General features: G+C 39.6%; 1 protein-coding gene across 2 annotated transcripts in view; it reads right to left on the reverse strand.

Moving 5' to 3' along the window:
- ZNF827 (zinc finger protein 827) overlaps positions 1–19736 on the reverse strand; it is a 245795-nt gene that overhangs the window by 88984 nt on the left and 137075 nt on the right. For both annotated transcript variants that reach the window (XM_027866996.1, XM_027866998.1), the window contains exon 7: positions 18188–18245. In XM_027866996.1, coding sequence (XP_027722797.1) covers positions 18188–18245 — 58 coding nt within the window. The remainder of the gene's footprint in view (positions 1–18187; positions 18246–19736) is intronic.

Genomic DNA, 19736 nt, shown 5'->3' on the forward strand with positions numbered 1-19736 from the left:
AGAGAGAGAGAGAGAGAGAGAGAGAGAGAGAGAGAGAGAGAGAGAGAGAGAAAGAGAATTACTTCAAACTAGAGAACTAAGGAGGAGAAGAAGATAATAATTTTGAGTCTGGCGTGTGTGTGTGTGTGTGTGTGCTGGAGGGAGGGAGACAGTGGAATAAAGGGGGGAAAAATGACAAGCCTAGTACAACATCCTTAAAAGAAGGTGTTGTGAATTTTCTCCAGTGTTCTAACAGGACCTGATAACTTTCTAAAGTGATTTTCTGACCATAGCATTATATGATATAATCTGTACAGGTGCCTGAAACCAGGAAAAGAGCAGTAGGATAGAAAAACTCTCTCCCTCTTTAGCTACTGTCGAGTATAGAGAGAAGGAAGGTTATGTGCCTAGCATGTAGTAGGCACTTAATAAATGATTTCAGGATTTGATTGGCTGATATAAAAAGATGAGTAAATCAGGCAGGATCAATGGACAAAGAGGATTTGAAAATGGAAGACATCCCAGTGTAGTTCTCTATATTACTCTGGGCACAGTCAGTGAAATGTCGAGACTTTCTGGCTTTAAGATTCCCTGAGATAAAAAAGAGTTTCCATTTTCAAGAAATAGGGTTCTGAGCACATTTCAGCTTTCAGAAATGTTAATATCATCCAAGGGATGAGAGTTGTGGCACATTGGTCAACAATGGCTTCTGAAGAATTAAAAACGAGCTCCACAAAGAGGATCATGAAATGGAGTGATCTGTGATCCGTAACCAAGAAGGAGCTTCAAGGAAGAACCAGAGCAGAGGGTGGATGTCACCAGGGAAATGTATGATTGGAAAAAAAGAAAAGCTTGAGAGAGGCAGTGTGGCATAGCAGACAGAGAAGTGACCTCCGTGTCAGGAAGAACTAGGTTAAATTCTCACTTCAGACACACACTGACTGTGTCACTTAATATCTCAGTGGCCAAGACAACTTTCTAAGATCATATGTCACTGAGCAGGTACAAATCTCACCTGATTGGGGGGGGGGGGGGGAAGATGTGTGAAGCCTTTCCTCACTGGGTCTTCCCTTTGAAATAAAACCAGAGACCTGATCCAAAAAAAAGAAAAAAGAAAAAAAAAAAAAAAGAAAAAGATGGGTTCACCAAGTAGCAAAAGTGTGAGATCATGGTGGATGGTGCAAGGTCTTCACTGGTGCCCTCCTGATGTCAAGTGAAAGCAAGATGGCTCCAAGCACATTGTACTGGGTAAATTTCTCTATGCTTCTATAAACTTAAGTACCACAGTAGTAGATTTATGGAAGGGTGTGAAAGAGTCGCACAGGAAGAGCTACTTTGAGTGGGTCCCAATGAAATTGTGGCAGGGTACCTCTAAAAAGAGGTCAGATACATTTAAGTAGAATATTTGAGTATTATTTTGACATAAAATAGAGGAAGGGAAGAAAACTTTAGATGTTACAAATTTGGATTGTCTTACAAGCTAATAAAGATACCTTAAGGGTCATCCTTTATTTTTAAAGAAGATAAAAACAAGGCCCAGAGAGGTTAAATTACTTGACCAAGGAAGTGAGTATTAGAACCATGTTGAACCAGACTCCAAATCCAATGTTCTAACCTTCAAACCTAACTAATTCAATGCGTTTAAAAAGAAAAGGTTTCACTAACACTTTTTTTTTTATACCACTGACCTCATTATATCTTTCTCTACATCTCACCCCCTAAACTTTTCCTTTGTAGGAAGGAAACAAGCATTTATTAAATAAATACCTACTATGTGCCAGGTACTGTGCTAAGCATTTTAACAAATATCTCATTCGATCTTTACAACCTCATGGAAAGTAGGTTCTATTATTATCCCCACTCCACAGTCCAGGAGACTAAGGCAAATAAAGGTTAAGTGACTTGCCCAGGGTCACACAGCTAGTAATTATCTGAGGCTGGATTTGAATTTATCTCTTCTTGATCACAGGCTCAGTGTTCTAGCCACTGTTCTTCCTGGTTGCTTCTTGTAGCAAAGAAAAAAATCCACTGAAAACCAAGGAACACAGCAGTAACACTCTGAACCCTTAGCTTCCCACCTCTCTGCTAAGAGCACAGAAGTATGCTTTATCATCTTTCTCCTAGAACCATGATTGGCTACTACATTTTCACATGTCCAATTAAAGATTTTTGCCTCTTATAAGAACATGAAGCACTGTTTTATATGCCCCCTGATGAAATTGGAGAGAGAAATTGTGTGGAATTAAGTTAGTATGTCATGGCTTCATAAACTAGATAATCACTGAAGATCTGTCCAATTCCAAAATTCTGTGTCTGTGAATTAGACTTTTCTGTTAGCTTATTATCAGCTTTAGAAAAGATCTATCAAATCTAGCCCAGAAGAAAACATCATGGTTTGGACACTTCTGAGAATATGTTGGCTTTTAGTAAGTTATGTAGAGAGTGTTATCCAAAATACAGAAAAATATTTCCTACTCCATTTTTCAGAAATTGGGAAATTTAAATTTTGATCTATAAAGTATGACACTTACTGATTTCTCCTTAACTGAACTATTTCCTTCATCTAGCTATGGAGAGAAGGAAGTCAGATAAACACCCAAGAGCTTAAGACTAAAGCCAGCTAGGTGTGACAAGTTTTCTTATAGGCCTGCAATCTTATACACACATTAACATTGCATTATTAATGGGGAAAACGAAAACAAGTAACGAAGAGAGGGTTTTTGGCAGCCACTGCTGGCTGTTCACAGTGTTACACAACACTGTGCATGTCCCATTCAGGACACGCCAGGAGCTATCTGATCTTATTCTTACTCTAGGGTTCCATTTTCCTATTCTGATCTTATCCAGTATCTGCCTGGGTGACGGTCCATATTAAAAAAATGTAGATCTTTTCAAGACACCACGTATCATATATTTCATCCATAATCGAACATAGGGTCTGGGCTTGCATTGGGAAAGGAAACAAACTCAAAATGCGCCGATTGCCCTGAATTATGAACTTTATTGGTGGTTTTCACTAGGGTATTTTTCCTCCCTCCCCTACCCCATCTCATTTGTCAGATAGAATGGCATTAAGAACACTCATCCCATTAGCTAGGCCTGTATACTGTCTCAAAGGAAACTCAACTTTCTTTCTATTTGATTGGATTTTCTGGGCACTGAGGTCACACGGCAAAGGTCTTGCTGCTTGAGCATTTACAGTGAGGTCCTGACTACATGGTTACTTCAGCTGTGGTGCCCCTTACTGGGGCCACAAACCAGGAAGGGACGAGACATGGTATTCTTGTACAGTGTCACACGTTTCAATGATTCTTGTTGCTATTTGGCTGACTGCGTCACTCACTTGGGTGGGTCGCTTCAGTGAGGGAATCCTGTTTTCTGTGGCAGAGTAAAAGCTTTTCAGGGAGCAAAAACTCAGGAATTTTCAAAATCAGTCCTCAGAACATTGCTAATTGAGAACCTCGTACAACCAAGCCAATTATCTGTGCTTAGAAAAGCCAGGGGCAAATAAAAGTCACAGGCAATCCCCAAAGTTAGTAGTTATTGGCTTCAACCTTCATCTCTGCCAACATTAAAAAATAAATAAAATCAAAACCGTTATCAAGTAGCAGAATGAAACATTGGAATGAAATTTTTTTTGTCTTCTCCTTTTCACTATGGTGAAAATAAGTGCTGGTGTTAATAAGCTACAAAATAGGGAGGGGGAAGATTTCCAGGAAGAGAAAGGATACAGTGAAGTCAGAGGTGCCAATGATCAACCCTTGGACAATGCGCCATCTGGAACAGGCCTATCTAGATTGTTCCTGTATTCCTGAAGGCTGAATCTGGAACTTCCAGCTCTACTACTTTCAACCTAATCTGCTTGACCTTGTACAAGTCAGTTCAACTTTCTGAGCCTCGGTTTCCTTATCTGTAAAATGAGGAAAATGTTGAATTTTAAAAAAAGGTTTTATGGATGCCTTTTGTTTTAAGATCTCAATTATTTCTAGATATAACTTCTCCAACCTCTCCATCAGTGAGCCTTCCTTCCCTTGTAACAAAGAAAATCAGTTAAGCAAAAATAACCAACCACAGTGATTGGGTTGCACAGGGTATGCATCATCCTATAATCCACAGTCCTCTACTTCTTCAATGAAAGGAGGGTAGTAACATCTTCTTTTATTTTCTCAGGGAATGGAATTGGTTGTTATAAAGTGTTCTGCTTTGTTTTTTTAATGCTTGTTGAAGGGGGTTGGACCAGATGATCTAAAATGTGCCTTCCAGCTTTAAATCCTATGATCCTATGAAGTCGTTACCACTTTGATCACACCTCAGTAAAGGACCAATGGAAGACCAAGCTATGTCCATTTCATTTTAAATTACTTTTTGTTCTTTGTTGAGGTAGCAAGAATTATAGGACAGTGCTAAACAACTGTAGAGGAAGAGAAATGTTTATTAAAGTAAAAGGGAAAGATGCCATGTCTTTTCTCATTAATCAAAGACCCTTCTCACTCCTACTCTTGAACATTTGGATCAAGAATTCACTAAGCAAAGTTCCACGTTTAATTCTGGCAAGATTTTTTTGGACTCCGTTAAGGTCAAATTTCAAGGATTCACCTTAAAAACTACACTCTTGTAACTGTATCTAGGCAAATCCAATAACAAAATGGAAATCAAAACTAAATTACCAACTACCCCGGGCAGTGCTTCTGAACAGTCAGCTTCTGAGAAACTGGAAAAAGGAAATCCTTTACTCAGTCACTGGACTAAACACTGAAAGAAGTCAAGACATGGAAATTCTGATGTTTGCTCAAGGTTCTTTTGGAAGGAATTATAAGCTGTCCCTTAAGAGCTGGCCTCATATGTGTCAAGTGAGAATTCCTGATCACAATCAGAAATCACCCTCCAAAAGGCCCTCAAAATATCCCTACATAATGACTGAAACAAGACACTTTAACACAAAGAGTAGGAACATTTTTTTCTTTCCTGATATTAGTTGACACAGGATGAAGAAGGCTTTTTGGCAGGGAGTGGACTGATAATTTATTCCATGTGAAAAAAAAAAGGTGAAAATAAAAGGAAGAGTATGATTAGTTAGGGGGGAGAGAACTGGAAATCAGTTTAGCAATTCAAAGGAAAGCTGTAAAGTGATTTTTAAAATGTACTGGAGATACTGTTGAGAAGTCAGTTCAATTCAAACATTTATTGAGTCTTTAATATGTCAGAAGAGGGGTAATGTGGATTGGTGGATAGAATTGGCCTTGGAATTAAGAAGACCTGATTTCAAATCTAGCCTCTGACCTATGTGTGACCAGGTAAGTCATCTCAGTAATCCAAGCAATTCTCTAAGCCTATAAAAGTTACAAAGGAGCTCCTGATTTGCATCCATGTAGAAAGCTTCCACATTAGAGGCCCCATGCACACATGAAAAACTACAGGTCTGGACCATACATAAGGCTCAGTGGATCAAGAATTTGGTTACAATGAAATTAAAATATTCTGCCAGGTTTTTCTTTTTCTTTAGAAACTTTGGGAAAAGGGATAATTTGAATTACTCTTTACTCATCACCTTCTAGCAACAAAAGAATTTAAGGATTCCATCAGTTTTGCAAAAAAAAAAAAATACTCTAAAAAATATCTCTGGTAGCCCCAGTCAAAGCAATTCAAAGTATGGAGTTTATAGCATGTTCTCAGGGCCACCTACAGCTCCTTCTTCTTTCCTTCCCCCAGGAGACATTCATTTCAATAACCATGAAACTACACTGAGCTTTATAAATATGATGGTGCACAGATAGCAATAGTGCTCAAATAACAACAAATATGATTACAAAGTGAAGATATAATCTTCCAGAATCATATGTAGGCAAATTAAAAGTAATTTTTTCCCACTTGATCAACCATTCTAGGCAATTCTTTTGTTCTTTGGGGCATATTTACCTAGGAGTTTTAAAGATTAGGGGTGGCACCTAAGTGCCAGATGGGGAGCCAATTTAATAACTGCTTCCTGTCCTCATCTCCCAACTAAGCATGAATGATTAGTACCAGAACTATCTTCCACATGTGTGCTTCTATACTGGGAATTGGCCATCACTATCCTTTTATTGCATTAATACCTGGACCTTTGCCCTGAAAAACCCTGTATTATGCAAGTTGATTCTGCTTTATTTGATTAGTATCAAGTATCTGTTATTTGATACTAATCAAAAATTCCAATTAAAAGAAAAATAGAGCATGAGCCAAGACTTTTGAAAGAATGCTACCCTTACCCCAACTTATTACCTGTGTAACCTGATTGAGCAAGCCACTTCTTTCTAGGGCTCAATTTCCTAAAAGCGGGAGCTGGGCAAGATGACCTCATGTCCTTTTCAGCTCACAATCAATCAATGAACAAGCTTTCATTGAACACCTACTATGTGCCAGCATTGTGCTAAGTGCCAGAGACACAAAGATGAAAACAGGACCGTATCTATGATGCCTGAGGACCCATGGGAAAAAGCACAAATAATACATCATTCTCCAATCTCCCTCTCCTGAGAAAGGGAGCTTAGTCTTTTATTTCTGTATGTTTACAATTGTAGGAACCAAACTCGCCTGTGAAGGAGACTTCTGGGTCATGTGATAAACAAGGGAGAGGGTGGGACATTTTCTCTGATCTCACTGACCTTCCAACCTTCTCCAAAACAGAAATTATGCACCAAAGAAAAAGAAACTTCAGTTGTCCATGATTTAGGACACCTGGAATCCAAAAGAAGGTAAAAACAAACAAACCTACCAACCCATGAAGTGACTTCTATTTCAGGGAGCTCACTCAGAAGCCCTTCCCCACTCTTTACACTCCCCACAATGAGGCTGCATTAGCCCACCCACATGGGCTTGAAACAAAACTCAAGCCTACACCCCAGCTCCCCTCTCTCTTTGCAGGCCATGGAGATCTGCTTTGGCCAGGACAGATAGCCAACAGGCCTCTGCAACCTTCCAGACTGTGGGTGCTCACTGGGGCCATACAGTCAGCACTATGGTAGACAGTGTTCTGTGCTACAAAAGATCTCTGCAGGACAGCCAGGAACAGAGGGAGAGGGGCAGGACATGTGTCTGGGCTGGAAATAGAGCTCACCATCGTATACCACTTTCTGCTATTTCCATCTTCTCCCCTGTTCCCCTTCCCAACTTCAGAGAACCAAACTATAAAAATCATTAACACAATAGTGCCAGTGGCAATTCTCTGAAGTGCTGGTCCTGGGCCAAAGAACTGAAGAAAACAGGGAGCAGGACAGGACACCAAGACAGGACACAGTAGGGGTAGGAGGGGGCTGGGGGTGGCGGAGGTATATGGCACCACACTAAGCCTGAGGGAAAGCATTCAGCATCTAGCTGGGGCCAATTCTGTCCACCCAAAAGATACTTGGTGCAAAGACCTAGGCTGGCGTTCCATGAATTGCCCAGCATGGGAGAAGGCTGAGATGCTTTGAGATTCTGGGAATGAGTCAGAGACTCAGAAAGTGAACAATAGGAGAAAATAAGGAAAAAACCCTGAAATTACTAAAGATCTCAGGAAGAAGAAAATTCAAAGATCTTGAATAGAAGCAAATAAATCAACAAGGAAATCGTTAACAGCAGAAAGAAATATGGCCTCCAGATCAAGTAAATGAGTTCAGGCATCCATGAATAAATATGGTAAAACAAAGGAAAATGATTCAACACTTGATGAGACAGAAAACCTTGCGGAGTTCGAGAACTTGGAACCACAACACAATGTTCCTAAATGGTGCTAAAGAGAAATGAGAATTGTTAAGATCAGAATTGATGGCTTACACAGCAAACAAAATGGACAGAATAGAAAGATTGGAATCTGCAATGGCAAGGCTCACCAAAGAAACAAAAGGGAGAACAATAGATTGGGAATGCAAATATACAGAAGTCAAGGATAATGTAGAAGAAGTAAAGCAGAAAAAAAATGAGAACATTAGAAGAAAATACGCTCACTATGCAAGCAAAATACATTGATCTTGAAGACAAGATACATAGAGAAAACCTAAGGATCATGAGTCCCCAAGAAGAGCATGACAGGTCAAAAACCTTAACGCCATAATGCATGAAATAATAGAATAGAACTGCCCACAATTTCTGAACACAGAAAATGAAATATCAATTGAAAGAATTCATAGACTACCACCAGGAAAAACAAACAAACAAACAAAACCAAGGCTGCAAACTCCAAGATACACAATGGCTAAATTTAACAGTTCAATTAAAAAATAACAAGTTTTTAAACTTGCATTTAAAATATGCAAGCTATCAGGAGAAAAATCTTCCAATACAAATGAAAGGAAATTCAAACAACCCAAGACTATTCTGCACCCACCAGAAAATGTAGGAGGGAATGGAATAATGTGTTCTTAAGAGCAATTGAGCTCAGGGTACAATCCAGGGTGATCTACCTTGCAAATCTGAGCTTAACCATAAATGAAAAAAGATAGATGTTTAGTGATAAAAAGAAAACCAGATCTAAAGAGATTATTTGCTTCCCAAATACCTCAAACATCAGAAGTGCAGTAGGAATGAAAGCAGTAGCCAAAGACAGCTACAGCAACAGAATGACAACAGCAAGGCCAGCAAGAGACTCCTTTCTAAATGTGCAGGGACAACAGCAGAAGTCTAATGGAAGTAACACTGAAGAAGTAGGCCTGAGGCACCTTGAACAGAATTTGGCAATACCCTGCCTACAGGTGAATCAATGTTTTGTTTTGTTTATGATATGGGAGTGTACATAAAATGGTGCGGGGGGAGTGGGTCAGGGGGACAGGGAGGAATGTATGATGGGCTGTGGTCCAATTGAGGGCTAGCAATGAAGGGAAGGTGATCCATGTGGTCTCTGTAAGAAAAAAAGCCAGTAAGAAAGTGGGGGAGGAAGACGGTAAGACTGAAAAGGGGGGGGGATGAAGAGAGGTTTGCTTTGGTGATGGGAGGAAGTCCTATTAATGAATGCTCCTATATAGAGGAAAAGAGCTGGTCTGTAAAGGGGAATGGGGGATCTTGTGCTGGGTGTGGTCTGAGGGATTTGGTGCTTGAAAAGTCCACTTGTCCTAACTCAGGAGGGAGGGAGGTAGAACTCCAGAGGGCTACTAGCAGCTGCAGAGTAAGAGGGAATGGACCCCTGAGAGTGATTTTGAGGCAAATGGGGAAAAAGGTAGTGGGGAAGGGTAAAGATCAGAGGTGGGTTTCATAACTGGGGATATGGTACAGGAGGGGGTGCTACCATAGAGTATTACCCTCTCTGTTATGTGAAATCATCAGCATGGTTCTTAGAGTGAGACATAACGGAAAAGGGGAATCCATAGGGCAAGCTTTGGAAGGCAGTGGCAGAAACTCCCTAGAGAGAGGAAGGTTTAGGGGGGATACCTTGGAAGTTTTGATTACACGAGGAATAGGGGTCATGAGTCAGAGAATGAGAGTTTCTGAGAGGATCGATAATGAAGAGAGTGAGAAAAATCCTTTTTTGGAAAGGGGCACAAAAAATGAAATTTAAAAAGAACTAATGAACTGTACTGGTTAAAGGAGAAAGACAGGAAGGAGAAATCTACTTGACTGAGAGGGACAAAAGTGGGGAAGAATTATATAACCAGATAAAAGCAAGAAAGAAAAAGGAACTAATAAGTAAAATCTCAAGGGGAAAGAGGTTACAAACAAGAGGAGGGAATCAGAGGTGAGTGGAAGAGAATCAGTGGGAATAGGGTCACTTTTTTAAAAAAGATTAAGGTAAAGTAACTGAAAGAAAATAATACTGAAAGAAAAAATCATAACTTGAAAAAATTCCAATATTAGAGACAAATGGAGGAAAACATAAACCTAAGTTTCATAACTTTAAGTGTGAATTGATTGAATAATTCAATAAAACAAAAAAAAGTGTGATGGGTTGGATAAGAAAACAGATCCCTACAATTTATTGTTTATAAGAAACAAATTTAAAAAACAAAGATGGGGTAGGGGTGGAGTCAAGAGTACAGGCAGCAACCTAGCTGAACTCTCAACACCCCTCCCATAAACAATTTTAAAATAAGTCCTTAAATCAAACTTTGGAGAGGCAGAGTCAACAAAAGGTCAAAGTGAGACATTTTTGCAGCCTAACAAAACTTAGGATGTTGGTAGGAGAGGTTTGTGAAACAGGTGTGGGAGCTGTCCCAGAGTGCCATAGAACCATTAGCAATGGGCGTTGGAGGAGGCAGAAGCAGTAGCTTAGGAGGCTCTCAGCTCAGAGATGGTAAGAGGTTCAGATAACTGGTCACAAAGAGATTACAGTGTTCTGCCAGCACTGGGGGCAGCTGGTATGGATCGGCAACTCTACTGCCCATAAATAGCTCTGGGTCACAGTTCCAGGGTGGAGAGGAACACCTGCAGTTGGTCACAAGGCAACAGGGGCCCTGGTCATAGTTCCAAGGTAGAGAAGAGAACCACCTTTATGACTGCAGGAGAGATGGGGATCTGGCCATAGTTCCATGACCAAGAGGAGTGCTAGCCCTTGCGGCCATAAGGGAGCAGGGATTCTTCCTGGCTAAACAGCAGAGTTCAGACCAGGAAAGCAGTAACCACATCTTTCTCCAAATCACACCACCTTAGACGCACCAAAAAACTTGCAGAATCCCAGAACCAGTTCTGAAAACAGCAGCACAAAGAAAGCTTGAAGCTTGGGACAGTACATCCCCACACCTGGGTGAGCAGAGCCCAACTTTAACATAAAGTTCAAAGCAAAGAAATAAATTGGAAAAAAAAAGAGCAAACAATAACAAAAAGACCCTGATCATAAAAAGCTGCTACAGTGGCAGGGAAGATCAAGATATAAATCCAGAAGAAGACAGTAATACAACAACAGCTATAAGCAAAACCTCAAAGAAAAAATGCTAATAGGACCCAAGCCCAACAAGAATTCCTAGAAGAATTAAAGAAAGCTTTAACAGCGGTAGAGGAAATATTGGGAAAAGAAATGAAAGTGATACAAGAAAATTATGAAAAGAAAATTAACAGCTTGGTAAAAGAGGCACAAAAAAATACTGAAGAACATAACACCTTAAAAAACAGAATCGGCCTAATAGTAGAGGCACAAAAATTCACTAATGAAAATAACTCCTTAAATATCAGAATTGGACAGATAGAAAAAGAGATACAAAAGCTCACGAAAGAAACTAATTCCTTAAAAATTAGAATTGGACAAGTGGAAGCTAATGACTTCAGGAGACATCAAGAAGCAATAAAACAAAGTTTTAAAAAATGGAAAAAAATGGAAAATATCATATCAGAAAAACAACTGACCGGAAAATAGATCGAGGAGAAATAATTTAAGAATTATTGGATAGCCTGAAAGTCATGATCAAAAAAAGAGCTTAGAAATCATATTTCAAAAAATTATAAAGAAAAACTGCCATGATAGCTTACATTCAGAGGGTAAAATAGAAATTGAAAGAATCCACCAATCATCTCCTGAAAGAGATCCCAAAATGAAAACTCCCTGGAATATTATAGCCAAATATTGCCAGCAGCCAGAAAGAAACCATTCAAATATCTTGGAGCCACAGTGAAGATCACACAAGATTTAGCAGCTTTCATCTTAGAGGAAGAAAGCATCTAGGTGGCTCAGTGGATAAAGCACTGGGCCTAGAGTTGGGAAGACCTGAGTTCAAATTTGGCCTCAGATACTTACTAGCTGTGTGACCCTGGACAAATCACCAAACCTCTATTTGCCTTAATCAATTGGAGAAGGAAATGGCAAGCCATTCTAGTATCTTTGCCAAGAAAACCCCATGGACAGTATGGTCCACTGGGTCATGAAGAGCCAGACAAGGTTGAACAACAACTACACAGTAAAGAAGCGGAGGACTTGGTATATGATATTCCAGAAGACAAAGGAGCTGAATTACAATCAAGAATCACCTACCCTTGGGCAGTTAGGTGGTGCAGTGGGTAGAGCACCAGCCCCGGAGTCGGGAGGGCCTGAGTTCCAATCTGGCCTCAGACACATAACACTCACTAGCTGTGTGACCCTGGGCAAGTCACTTAACCCCAACTGCTCTCACAAAAAAAAAAAAAAAAGAAAGAAAAAAGAATCACCTACCCAGCAAAACTGAGTATAATCCTTCAGGGGAAATATAGATACTTAATGAATACAGAGCTTTCAAGCATTCCTGATGAAAAGACCAGCGCTGAATAGAAAATCTGACATTCAAACACAAGACTCAAGAGAAGCATAAAAAGGCAAACGTGAAAGAATAATCTAAGAGACTCCATAAAGTTAAAACCATTTATATTCTTGAATAGGAAGATGATATAGGTAACTCCTAAGAACTTGACCATTATTAGGGTAGTTAAAAGGAGTCTACTAAATAGAGGGCATAAGTATAAGTTTATTATGTTGGAATGATTCCCCTCCCCCATCTCTGGCAAAAAAAAAATGAAGGGGTGAGAAAGAGAAAAGCACCAGGAGAAGGAGGAAGGGAGAGGTAGAATGGGGGAAATTTTCTCACATCTTGCAAGTAAGAGCTTTATAGTGGAATGGACAATGGGGGTGGATGGTCAATGCTTGAACCTAATCTTCATCGGAATTGGTTCAAAAGGGGAAGAACACACACACACACACTCAATTGGGTATAGAAATTTCCAAGCAGAAAGGGATTAAAGATATTGGATGGAGGGGGATGGGAGGAGAATGATAAAAGGGCGAGTGGATTAAGGGAGGCAGTGATCAGAAGCAAAACAGAGTTTTGAAGAGGGAAAGGATAAAAAGAAGAATACACAGAAGAAATTAGAAATAGGATGGAAGGAAATACACAGTAATCATAACCATACATGTGAATGGGACGAAGTCACCCATAAAACAGAAGCAGATAGTAGAATGGATTAGAAACCAGAATCCAACAATATGTTGTCTACAAGAAACACAGAAAGGCACATACAGAGTCAAAATAAAGGGCTGGAGCAAAATCTATTATGCGCCAGGAGTAGTGATCACGATCTTAGACAAAGCCAAAATAGGACTAAAAAAATAAGAAACAATCAGAAAAACTACAATTCGGTAAAAGATACCATAGACAATGAAGTATTATTCAAAATTTTTATAGCAAGTTTCTCTGATAAAGGCTTCATTTCTCAAATATATAGGAAATTTAGTCAAATTTATAAAAGCAAGAGTCAATCCTCAACTAATAAATGGTCAAAGGATATGAACAGGCAGTTTTCAGATGAAGAAATTAAGGCTATCTATAGTCATACGAAAGAATGCTCTAAATCACTGTTGATTAGAGAAATGTGAATCAAAACAACTCTGAAGTACCACTTTACTCCTGTCAGAAGGGACCAATGCTAGAAGGGTGAGGGAAAAATAGGCGCACCAATAAGCTGTCGGTGGAGTTGTGAACTGGTCCAACCATCCTGAAAAACAATTTGGAACTATGCCAAAGGGACTATAAAACTGTATAGGCCCTTTGTTCCAGCAATGCTGTCACTAGATCTCTATCTCAAAGAGATTAAAAAAAAAAAAGGAAAAGAACCTGTATGAACAAAAATATTTACAGCAACTCTTTTTGTCATGGCAAAGAATTAGAAATCAAGGGATCATTTGGAGATGGCTGAACAAGTTGTGGCAAAATTGTGATGGAGTACTATTGTACTATAAGAAATGATGAGGGGAGTGGTTTCAGAAAAACATAGCAAGACCTCTATGAACTGATGCAAAGTGAAGTGAGAAGAACCAAGAGATCATTGTGCATAATAACAGCAATGTTGTAATGATGAGCAACTATGAAAGACTTTGCTACTCTGATCAAGACAATTCTCAAAGACTCATGATCAAAAAATGCTATCCACCTCCAGAGAGAGAACTCTGAGTGTTGAACTGTTGAACTGAAGTATAATTTTTGTGCTTGATTTATTTTTATTTTGCTATTTTGGGTTATATGGTTAATATGGAAATAGGTTTTGTATGATTTCATATATATAATTAATTATATTTAAAAAAACAAAGATATGCACAAAATAAAACTGAGGGGATGGGAAAACATTTACTATGTATCATGTGTATCCAAACAAGTAGAAGTTCCATTCATACTAACAAAGCAAAAACAAACATTCAAAAAATAAAAAGGAATAATAAACAAGGAAACTACATTATGCTGAAAGGAACTATAGACAACAAACCAATTATCAGTAATAAACCTATATGCTCCAAATGCCTTAACATCCAAATCCATAAAGAAACATTATCTGAGCTACAAGAAGACATAGACAGTAACACAATAGTAACGGGTGATTTCGATATCCCTCTTCCAGTTTTAGATAAGTTTAATAGAAAGATAAACCAAAAAAGGAAAATATGGAACTGAGCAAATTTCTGGAGAAACTAGAATTAAAAGACTTACAGCATCTTCTAAGTGGGACAGCAAAAGAATATGGATCTATATATAAATATAGATATTTCTCAGTACCACATGGAAAGTTTATAAAAGCTGACCATGTGCTAGGGCACAGAGACATGGCAAACAAATGTTAAAAGGAAGAAATAGTTAATAATACATCCTTCGCAGACCACAACACAATAAAAAATAATAATTGGTTCAGAGACCACAAACAAAAGATACAGTCCCAAATGGAGACTTAACAAGGGAATCCTACATAATGAATAGGTCAAAGAACAAATCATGGAAATAATTAAAGAAAATGACTGATGGAACAACATATCAAAATTTCTGGGATGCCGCTAAAGCAGACTTCAGGTGAAAACTCAATGCATCTGTGATCTTTTTGGTAAGGGGAACTCCCTTCACTGGTGCAGACTTCAACCCATCTATGCCTTCCATGCCTTCTTCTCCAGTGCTATTCTTGTCAAATATTCTTGCATTACATTCTCCATAGGAAATTTACCCATCACACTGGAGGCTTTCCTCCAGGTTACATAGTATTTCTTGGATACAGTGCAGCACTTGGGGTGTGTATCTGTTGTACTCTATTCTCACTAGGATATTGGCTAACTCTTTTCCCAGTTATACAAGTTTTTGATTATGTATTTTATACCAGTGGTGTAAAATATGGAACTCACATACCCCCAAGTGTAGCCCAAGCCATATTAAAATGTAATTGGGAAATATTTTTATAAATAAATAAAAATATAATAAAACATAGATAATGTTACATGTTAAAACTAATCAATATGTGACCCCAAGGGATGTTTATGTATGGATTACTGGCCCCTGGTTTCTATCTGAGTTTGGTAAAAAACTGTTCTATACCATTTCTTTTGAATAGGTCATCATTTGTAATATGCTTAGTTCCTATTAAGAGTGACAATGCACTTTTGCCATCACCCCCCAGACTATCTATTATTTTGATTTTCCAGAGATCACAGTGTTCCATGATTTGTAGTCATATTGCATTAGTGAGAGGATGGACCAAATGGATCTATGATTTCACTGATATGAATGTTTCCAACTTATCTAGAGTACTGTGCTCAGTTCTGGACACCACGTTTTAAGAAGTACATTGATAAACTGGAAAGCATTCAGAGAAGGAATACTAGGAAGATGAAGGGCCTTGTCTGTACAGTGCATGAGAATTCCCTAAAGGAACTTGACATGTTTAGCTCTGTGGAAAGAAGACTCAGAAGGGATAGATGAACTGAATTCTAGTATTTGAACGGCTGTCATATGGAAGAGTAAGGCTTCTACTGTTTAGCACCAGAGAGCAGAACCAGGAGAAGTAGATAGAAGTTGTAAAGAGGAAACTTCTGACATGATTTCAGGAAAAACACCCTAATATTTCAGACTGTACAAAAGTGGGAATGGGCTGCTTTGAGCGGTGGTAGACACTCCAACTTTGGAGGTCTTCAAACAGAGGCTGGAAAACTATTTATTAGGTATATTATCATGGAGATCCTTTTATATATGGGTTGGACTAGATGACTGATGAAATCCTGTTCTACTCTCAAAACTTGTGATTCTGTGACTTTAAGTTTGCTACACGTAGTCTACCTAATGCAGTAGGGATCTTCCTTGCTTTCCTTTGATGTTGCAAGGAGAATTGTGGAAAACCAGGGCTGGCCACCAGATTATCTCTTGCTTTCACTACACGGTTAGAGCATCATTGTTTTATATTACACATTTCTTTGAAGACATCTATACTTGTGCTGGTTACAGCAAGTCCTGGATCACTGCAGTCTCCTGGACAAAACCAGTGACCACCCAAAAGAGTCTGGTGTAACAAATTACACAGAAAAACCCAAGTGGATGAGGATTACCTAGTAGACTGCGGTGTATTTGTATGTGTATATATGTATATGTGTGTATACACATTTCACTGCAGAGATTAGTGTGTCTATATATGATATATATCATACATGTTTGTGTACGTGTGTATGTGTGTGTGGGTGTGTGTATGGCAACAAGAGAATATTGGTATTAAGAAGACGGAAGAGAATAGTTAGGATCACTGAAAGTGCTACAATAATTTCCCATATTTGATCTACTCCTTTCTGACTGTACTTAGAACACAAAGTCACTGCTTCAGAGTGGCTTACAGCTAGCTCTGCTTGTTTTTGGCACTAAGCCCTATTTGAAAACAACCCATCTTATGCCGATTTCAAAATCAGAGGGTTGATGTCAAGAATCCAAAGGGCCTCTGGCGTGGCATGCCATGGAGGCCTGCAGCAGGACCTCCAAAGGGCTTTGCTCTGCTTCCTTGCTTCCTTGGCTTTCTTCCTACAAGTCCCACCTTCTCAAAGGAGCCTTTCCCCGTGCTCCTAAATCTCAGTGCCTTCCCTCTGAGATCACTCCAATATATCTTGCATGCCTCCTTTCCTATAGAATTGTTTAATGTTATCCCTCCATTAGACTGGGATTTCTGTGAGGTCAGCAGTTGTTTTGCCCTCCTTTGAGTTCCCAAACCTTCGCACATTCTCTAGCACACGGTAGACGTCTAATGAATGCTAGGTTACCGGTTACCTTATGACAGGGATGAAAGTTTTCAATGCCCAGGAACTGAGTATATAATGGGTCTTGTCTGCATGTAACCAGGAAATGAGGCAAAGGAAAAAGGCAGATAGAAGTCCAATATCATTCCTGAAGTCTTAACTCCTTGATAGCTTGATCAACGCATGACCAAAGGTCTCCTCTACCTTTACAGGTGATGGACTTAATTTCACACTGGAAGAGCTCCTCAAAGTTAACTAGGACCTTTGTGAGGCCTCTCCCCCCAGAATTATTCATAATAATGGTAATAATTCCTTTGCATTTGTCTGTTTTCTGCAAGATGTCCCAGGCCATTTTAGGTAAAGGGCTAGCCTTGGAGTCAGGAAGGACATTGATAAGCTGGAAAACAACCAGGATGTGACACGGCCTTGAGGCCAAGTCCCACGAGGGCCAACTGAAGGAACTGGGCAAGTTTAGCTTGGACAAGAGAAGATTCAAGGGGCCCATGAGAGCTGTTTTCAAGTATCTGAAAGAACATCACATGAAGGGGATTACCTTTGTTCTGTTTGGATCCAGAGGGCAGAACCAAGAGAGAAGCTAAGTGAAGTCTGATGTGAGGGGAAAGCTCCTAACAATTAGAATTGTCCAAAAGTGGGCTTCCTTTCCTGGCAGGTCTTTAACCAGAGGTTGAATCACCACTGGCCACGTATGTAAAAATGGAGATTCCTTTCAAGTAGAGGTTGTACTAAGTGGCTGTCAGGGTCCCTTCTAACTCTCTGATTCTGCATTTAAGTCCCGGAGCTGACACATTCATCTCTCAGTGACTCAGTTTATCTACCTGTTAATCTAACTCACCCCTGAAACTACCTTGAATTAATTTTATATTTACTTAGTATTTATTTTCTTGGTTTTTTTTTTCCCTTTAGTAGACTGTAAGCTGTGAGTGAAAGGACTGCTTCACTTAAGCCTGGCACAAAGCCTGGTAGGCACTAAATATATGCTTGTTGAATTTAATTGAGATGAAGTACCAGGCCTGGAGCTATGGCCCTGAGCCTTGGCAGAGCAGCCTCAAGAGCACAGTTCTCTAGACCCCTGCCCCTCTGCTCTTTCCACTAGACTCCAGGACTGGCTGGCCACAGCCTTAGATGTGGTAGGATATAAGCCTAACAATTGACAAGGGGCCAGAGGGCTGGGGTACAATGTTAAAGTACATGACATAAGAATAAAATGCTTAAGTGCACAAGCTAGACACGGTCAGATGAATATTACCCTCACGGGTGACTTACCTCGTGGTAGTCCGGATGGTGTTCTCTTTAGTATGATTGTGCTCTTTGCTCACCTTTTCTGTAAAAAGAAAGAGTAAGACAATTTTTTATTTGAAAAAGAGAGTAACTCAACTTTTCCTTCTAGCCTTAGATAAGAATACGATCAAACAGTCATAGTATCATAGGTTTAGAACTGAAAGCATCCTCAGATATCATTTAGTCCCACCTTTCATTTTACAGATGAGGAAACTAAGGCTGGGGGACAGGGAGGGATTTAGCAACTTGATTAAGGTCAGAAAGGTATTAAATGACAAACTTGAGATTTGAACCTAAGTCATCTGACTCTAGATACTCCACTATTTCCACTAGACCATGGCTGCTTCCCATATTGTCTTAATAGTTCTCTCCTTTGTCAATGTTGACTGGTACTGGGAGGCACCATAGTGTGTTTTTTTTAAACACATGAACATATTATCCTGGTAGGCTAATGTGTCAACAGTCAAATAAAGTCAGAAACTACCTGCTTAGATATCTCCTTGAACCTGAATCCAAAGATAAAAGAGAGTTGTTGATGTTTTTTTTTTAAATTGGGGGGGCAGCAGGGAAATTGATTGCAATCTCATCTTGGGCAGATAAGGGTAGTTCTTGCTAGATTTTTTCCCTCTGGCCAAACATTTCTGAGTTGCTCTGACTCAGCAGGAAAACTGCCTTGGTGGCAGCCCGTTCAGCACCCGACTTCAACAACGACAACCTTTAAGCATTCTGTATCGTCAGCCCTCCTTTGAGAAGGAATTTATTAAGAAAGAAAAAAATCTAGCCAGAAGACCTCTCGATGCTGCAGCCAAGGAGTGGTTATTCTGATAAATGTCACATGTGACAAAAAATATCATTAGACAAGAAGGGGGTAAACCCTCCCTTACTTTGTCTTGAGGTCTGTATCTAGTGGCTGCCGGAAATTATTTAATTAGCTCTCCAGAACACAAAAGTTGAACTCTGGCCTTTCCAATCCAGTTCAAACGCTCGGCCCCTGCCCCTACTTGTCATAGTGTCCGATGGCTTCTTTGAAGTATCTATAGAAATCTCAGCCCGTTCTATTAGGATTGCAGATTTTGAATGCGAAGTAAATTGGAAGTTGATCATTTTGTGAAATTTTCTATTATTTAAACAAAGATTTAGAATAGCTGCCCCTCACTTTTACAATGCTAGTTTGAAGATGCTGTCTTCCTGTTGATAAGCATAGTTCCTGGCAGTTCAACATGACAGGTGGAAGGGATTTAACATTTGGAGCTCAGGGCTACTGGTCCTTTTAGAGATGGGGAGAAGTGAGGGTGACTAACTTGTCTGGGGTCACTTGGGCAAGTCTGTGGTAGGACTCATGCCGAGAGCTCCTGGGCGGGTGTTGGGAAACTATGAAAACATGTTGACAACACAACAAGCATGAAAGATAACATACACGCATCACCTTTTGTTTGCAGGTTTAAATTACCATAGAATCTTAGAATAGACTTTGGAGACATAGACCCGTGTGTGTGTGTGTGTGTGTGTGTGTGTGTGTGTGTGTGTGTGTGTG

This window comes from Vombatus ursinus, unplaced genomic scaffold (genome assembly GCF_900497805.2).
Source record: "Vombatus ursinus unplaced genomic scaffold, bare-nosed wombat genome assembly UNPS02014784.1, whole genome shotgun sequence".
In the NCBI taxonomy this organism is placed as follows: Eukaryota; Metazoa; Chordata; class Mammalia; order Diprotodontia; family Vombatidae; genus Vombatus; species Vombatus ursinus.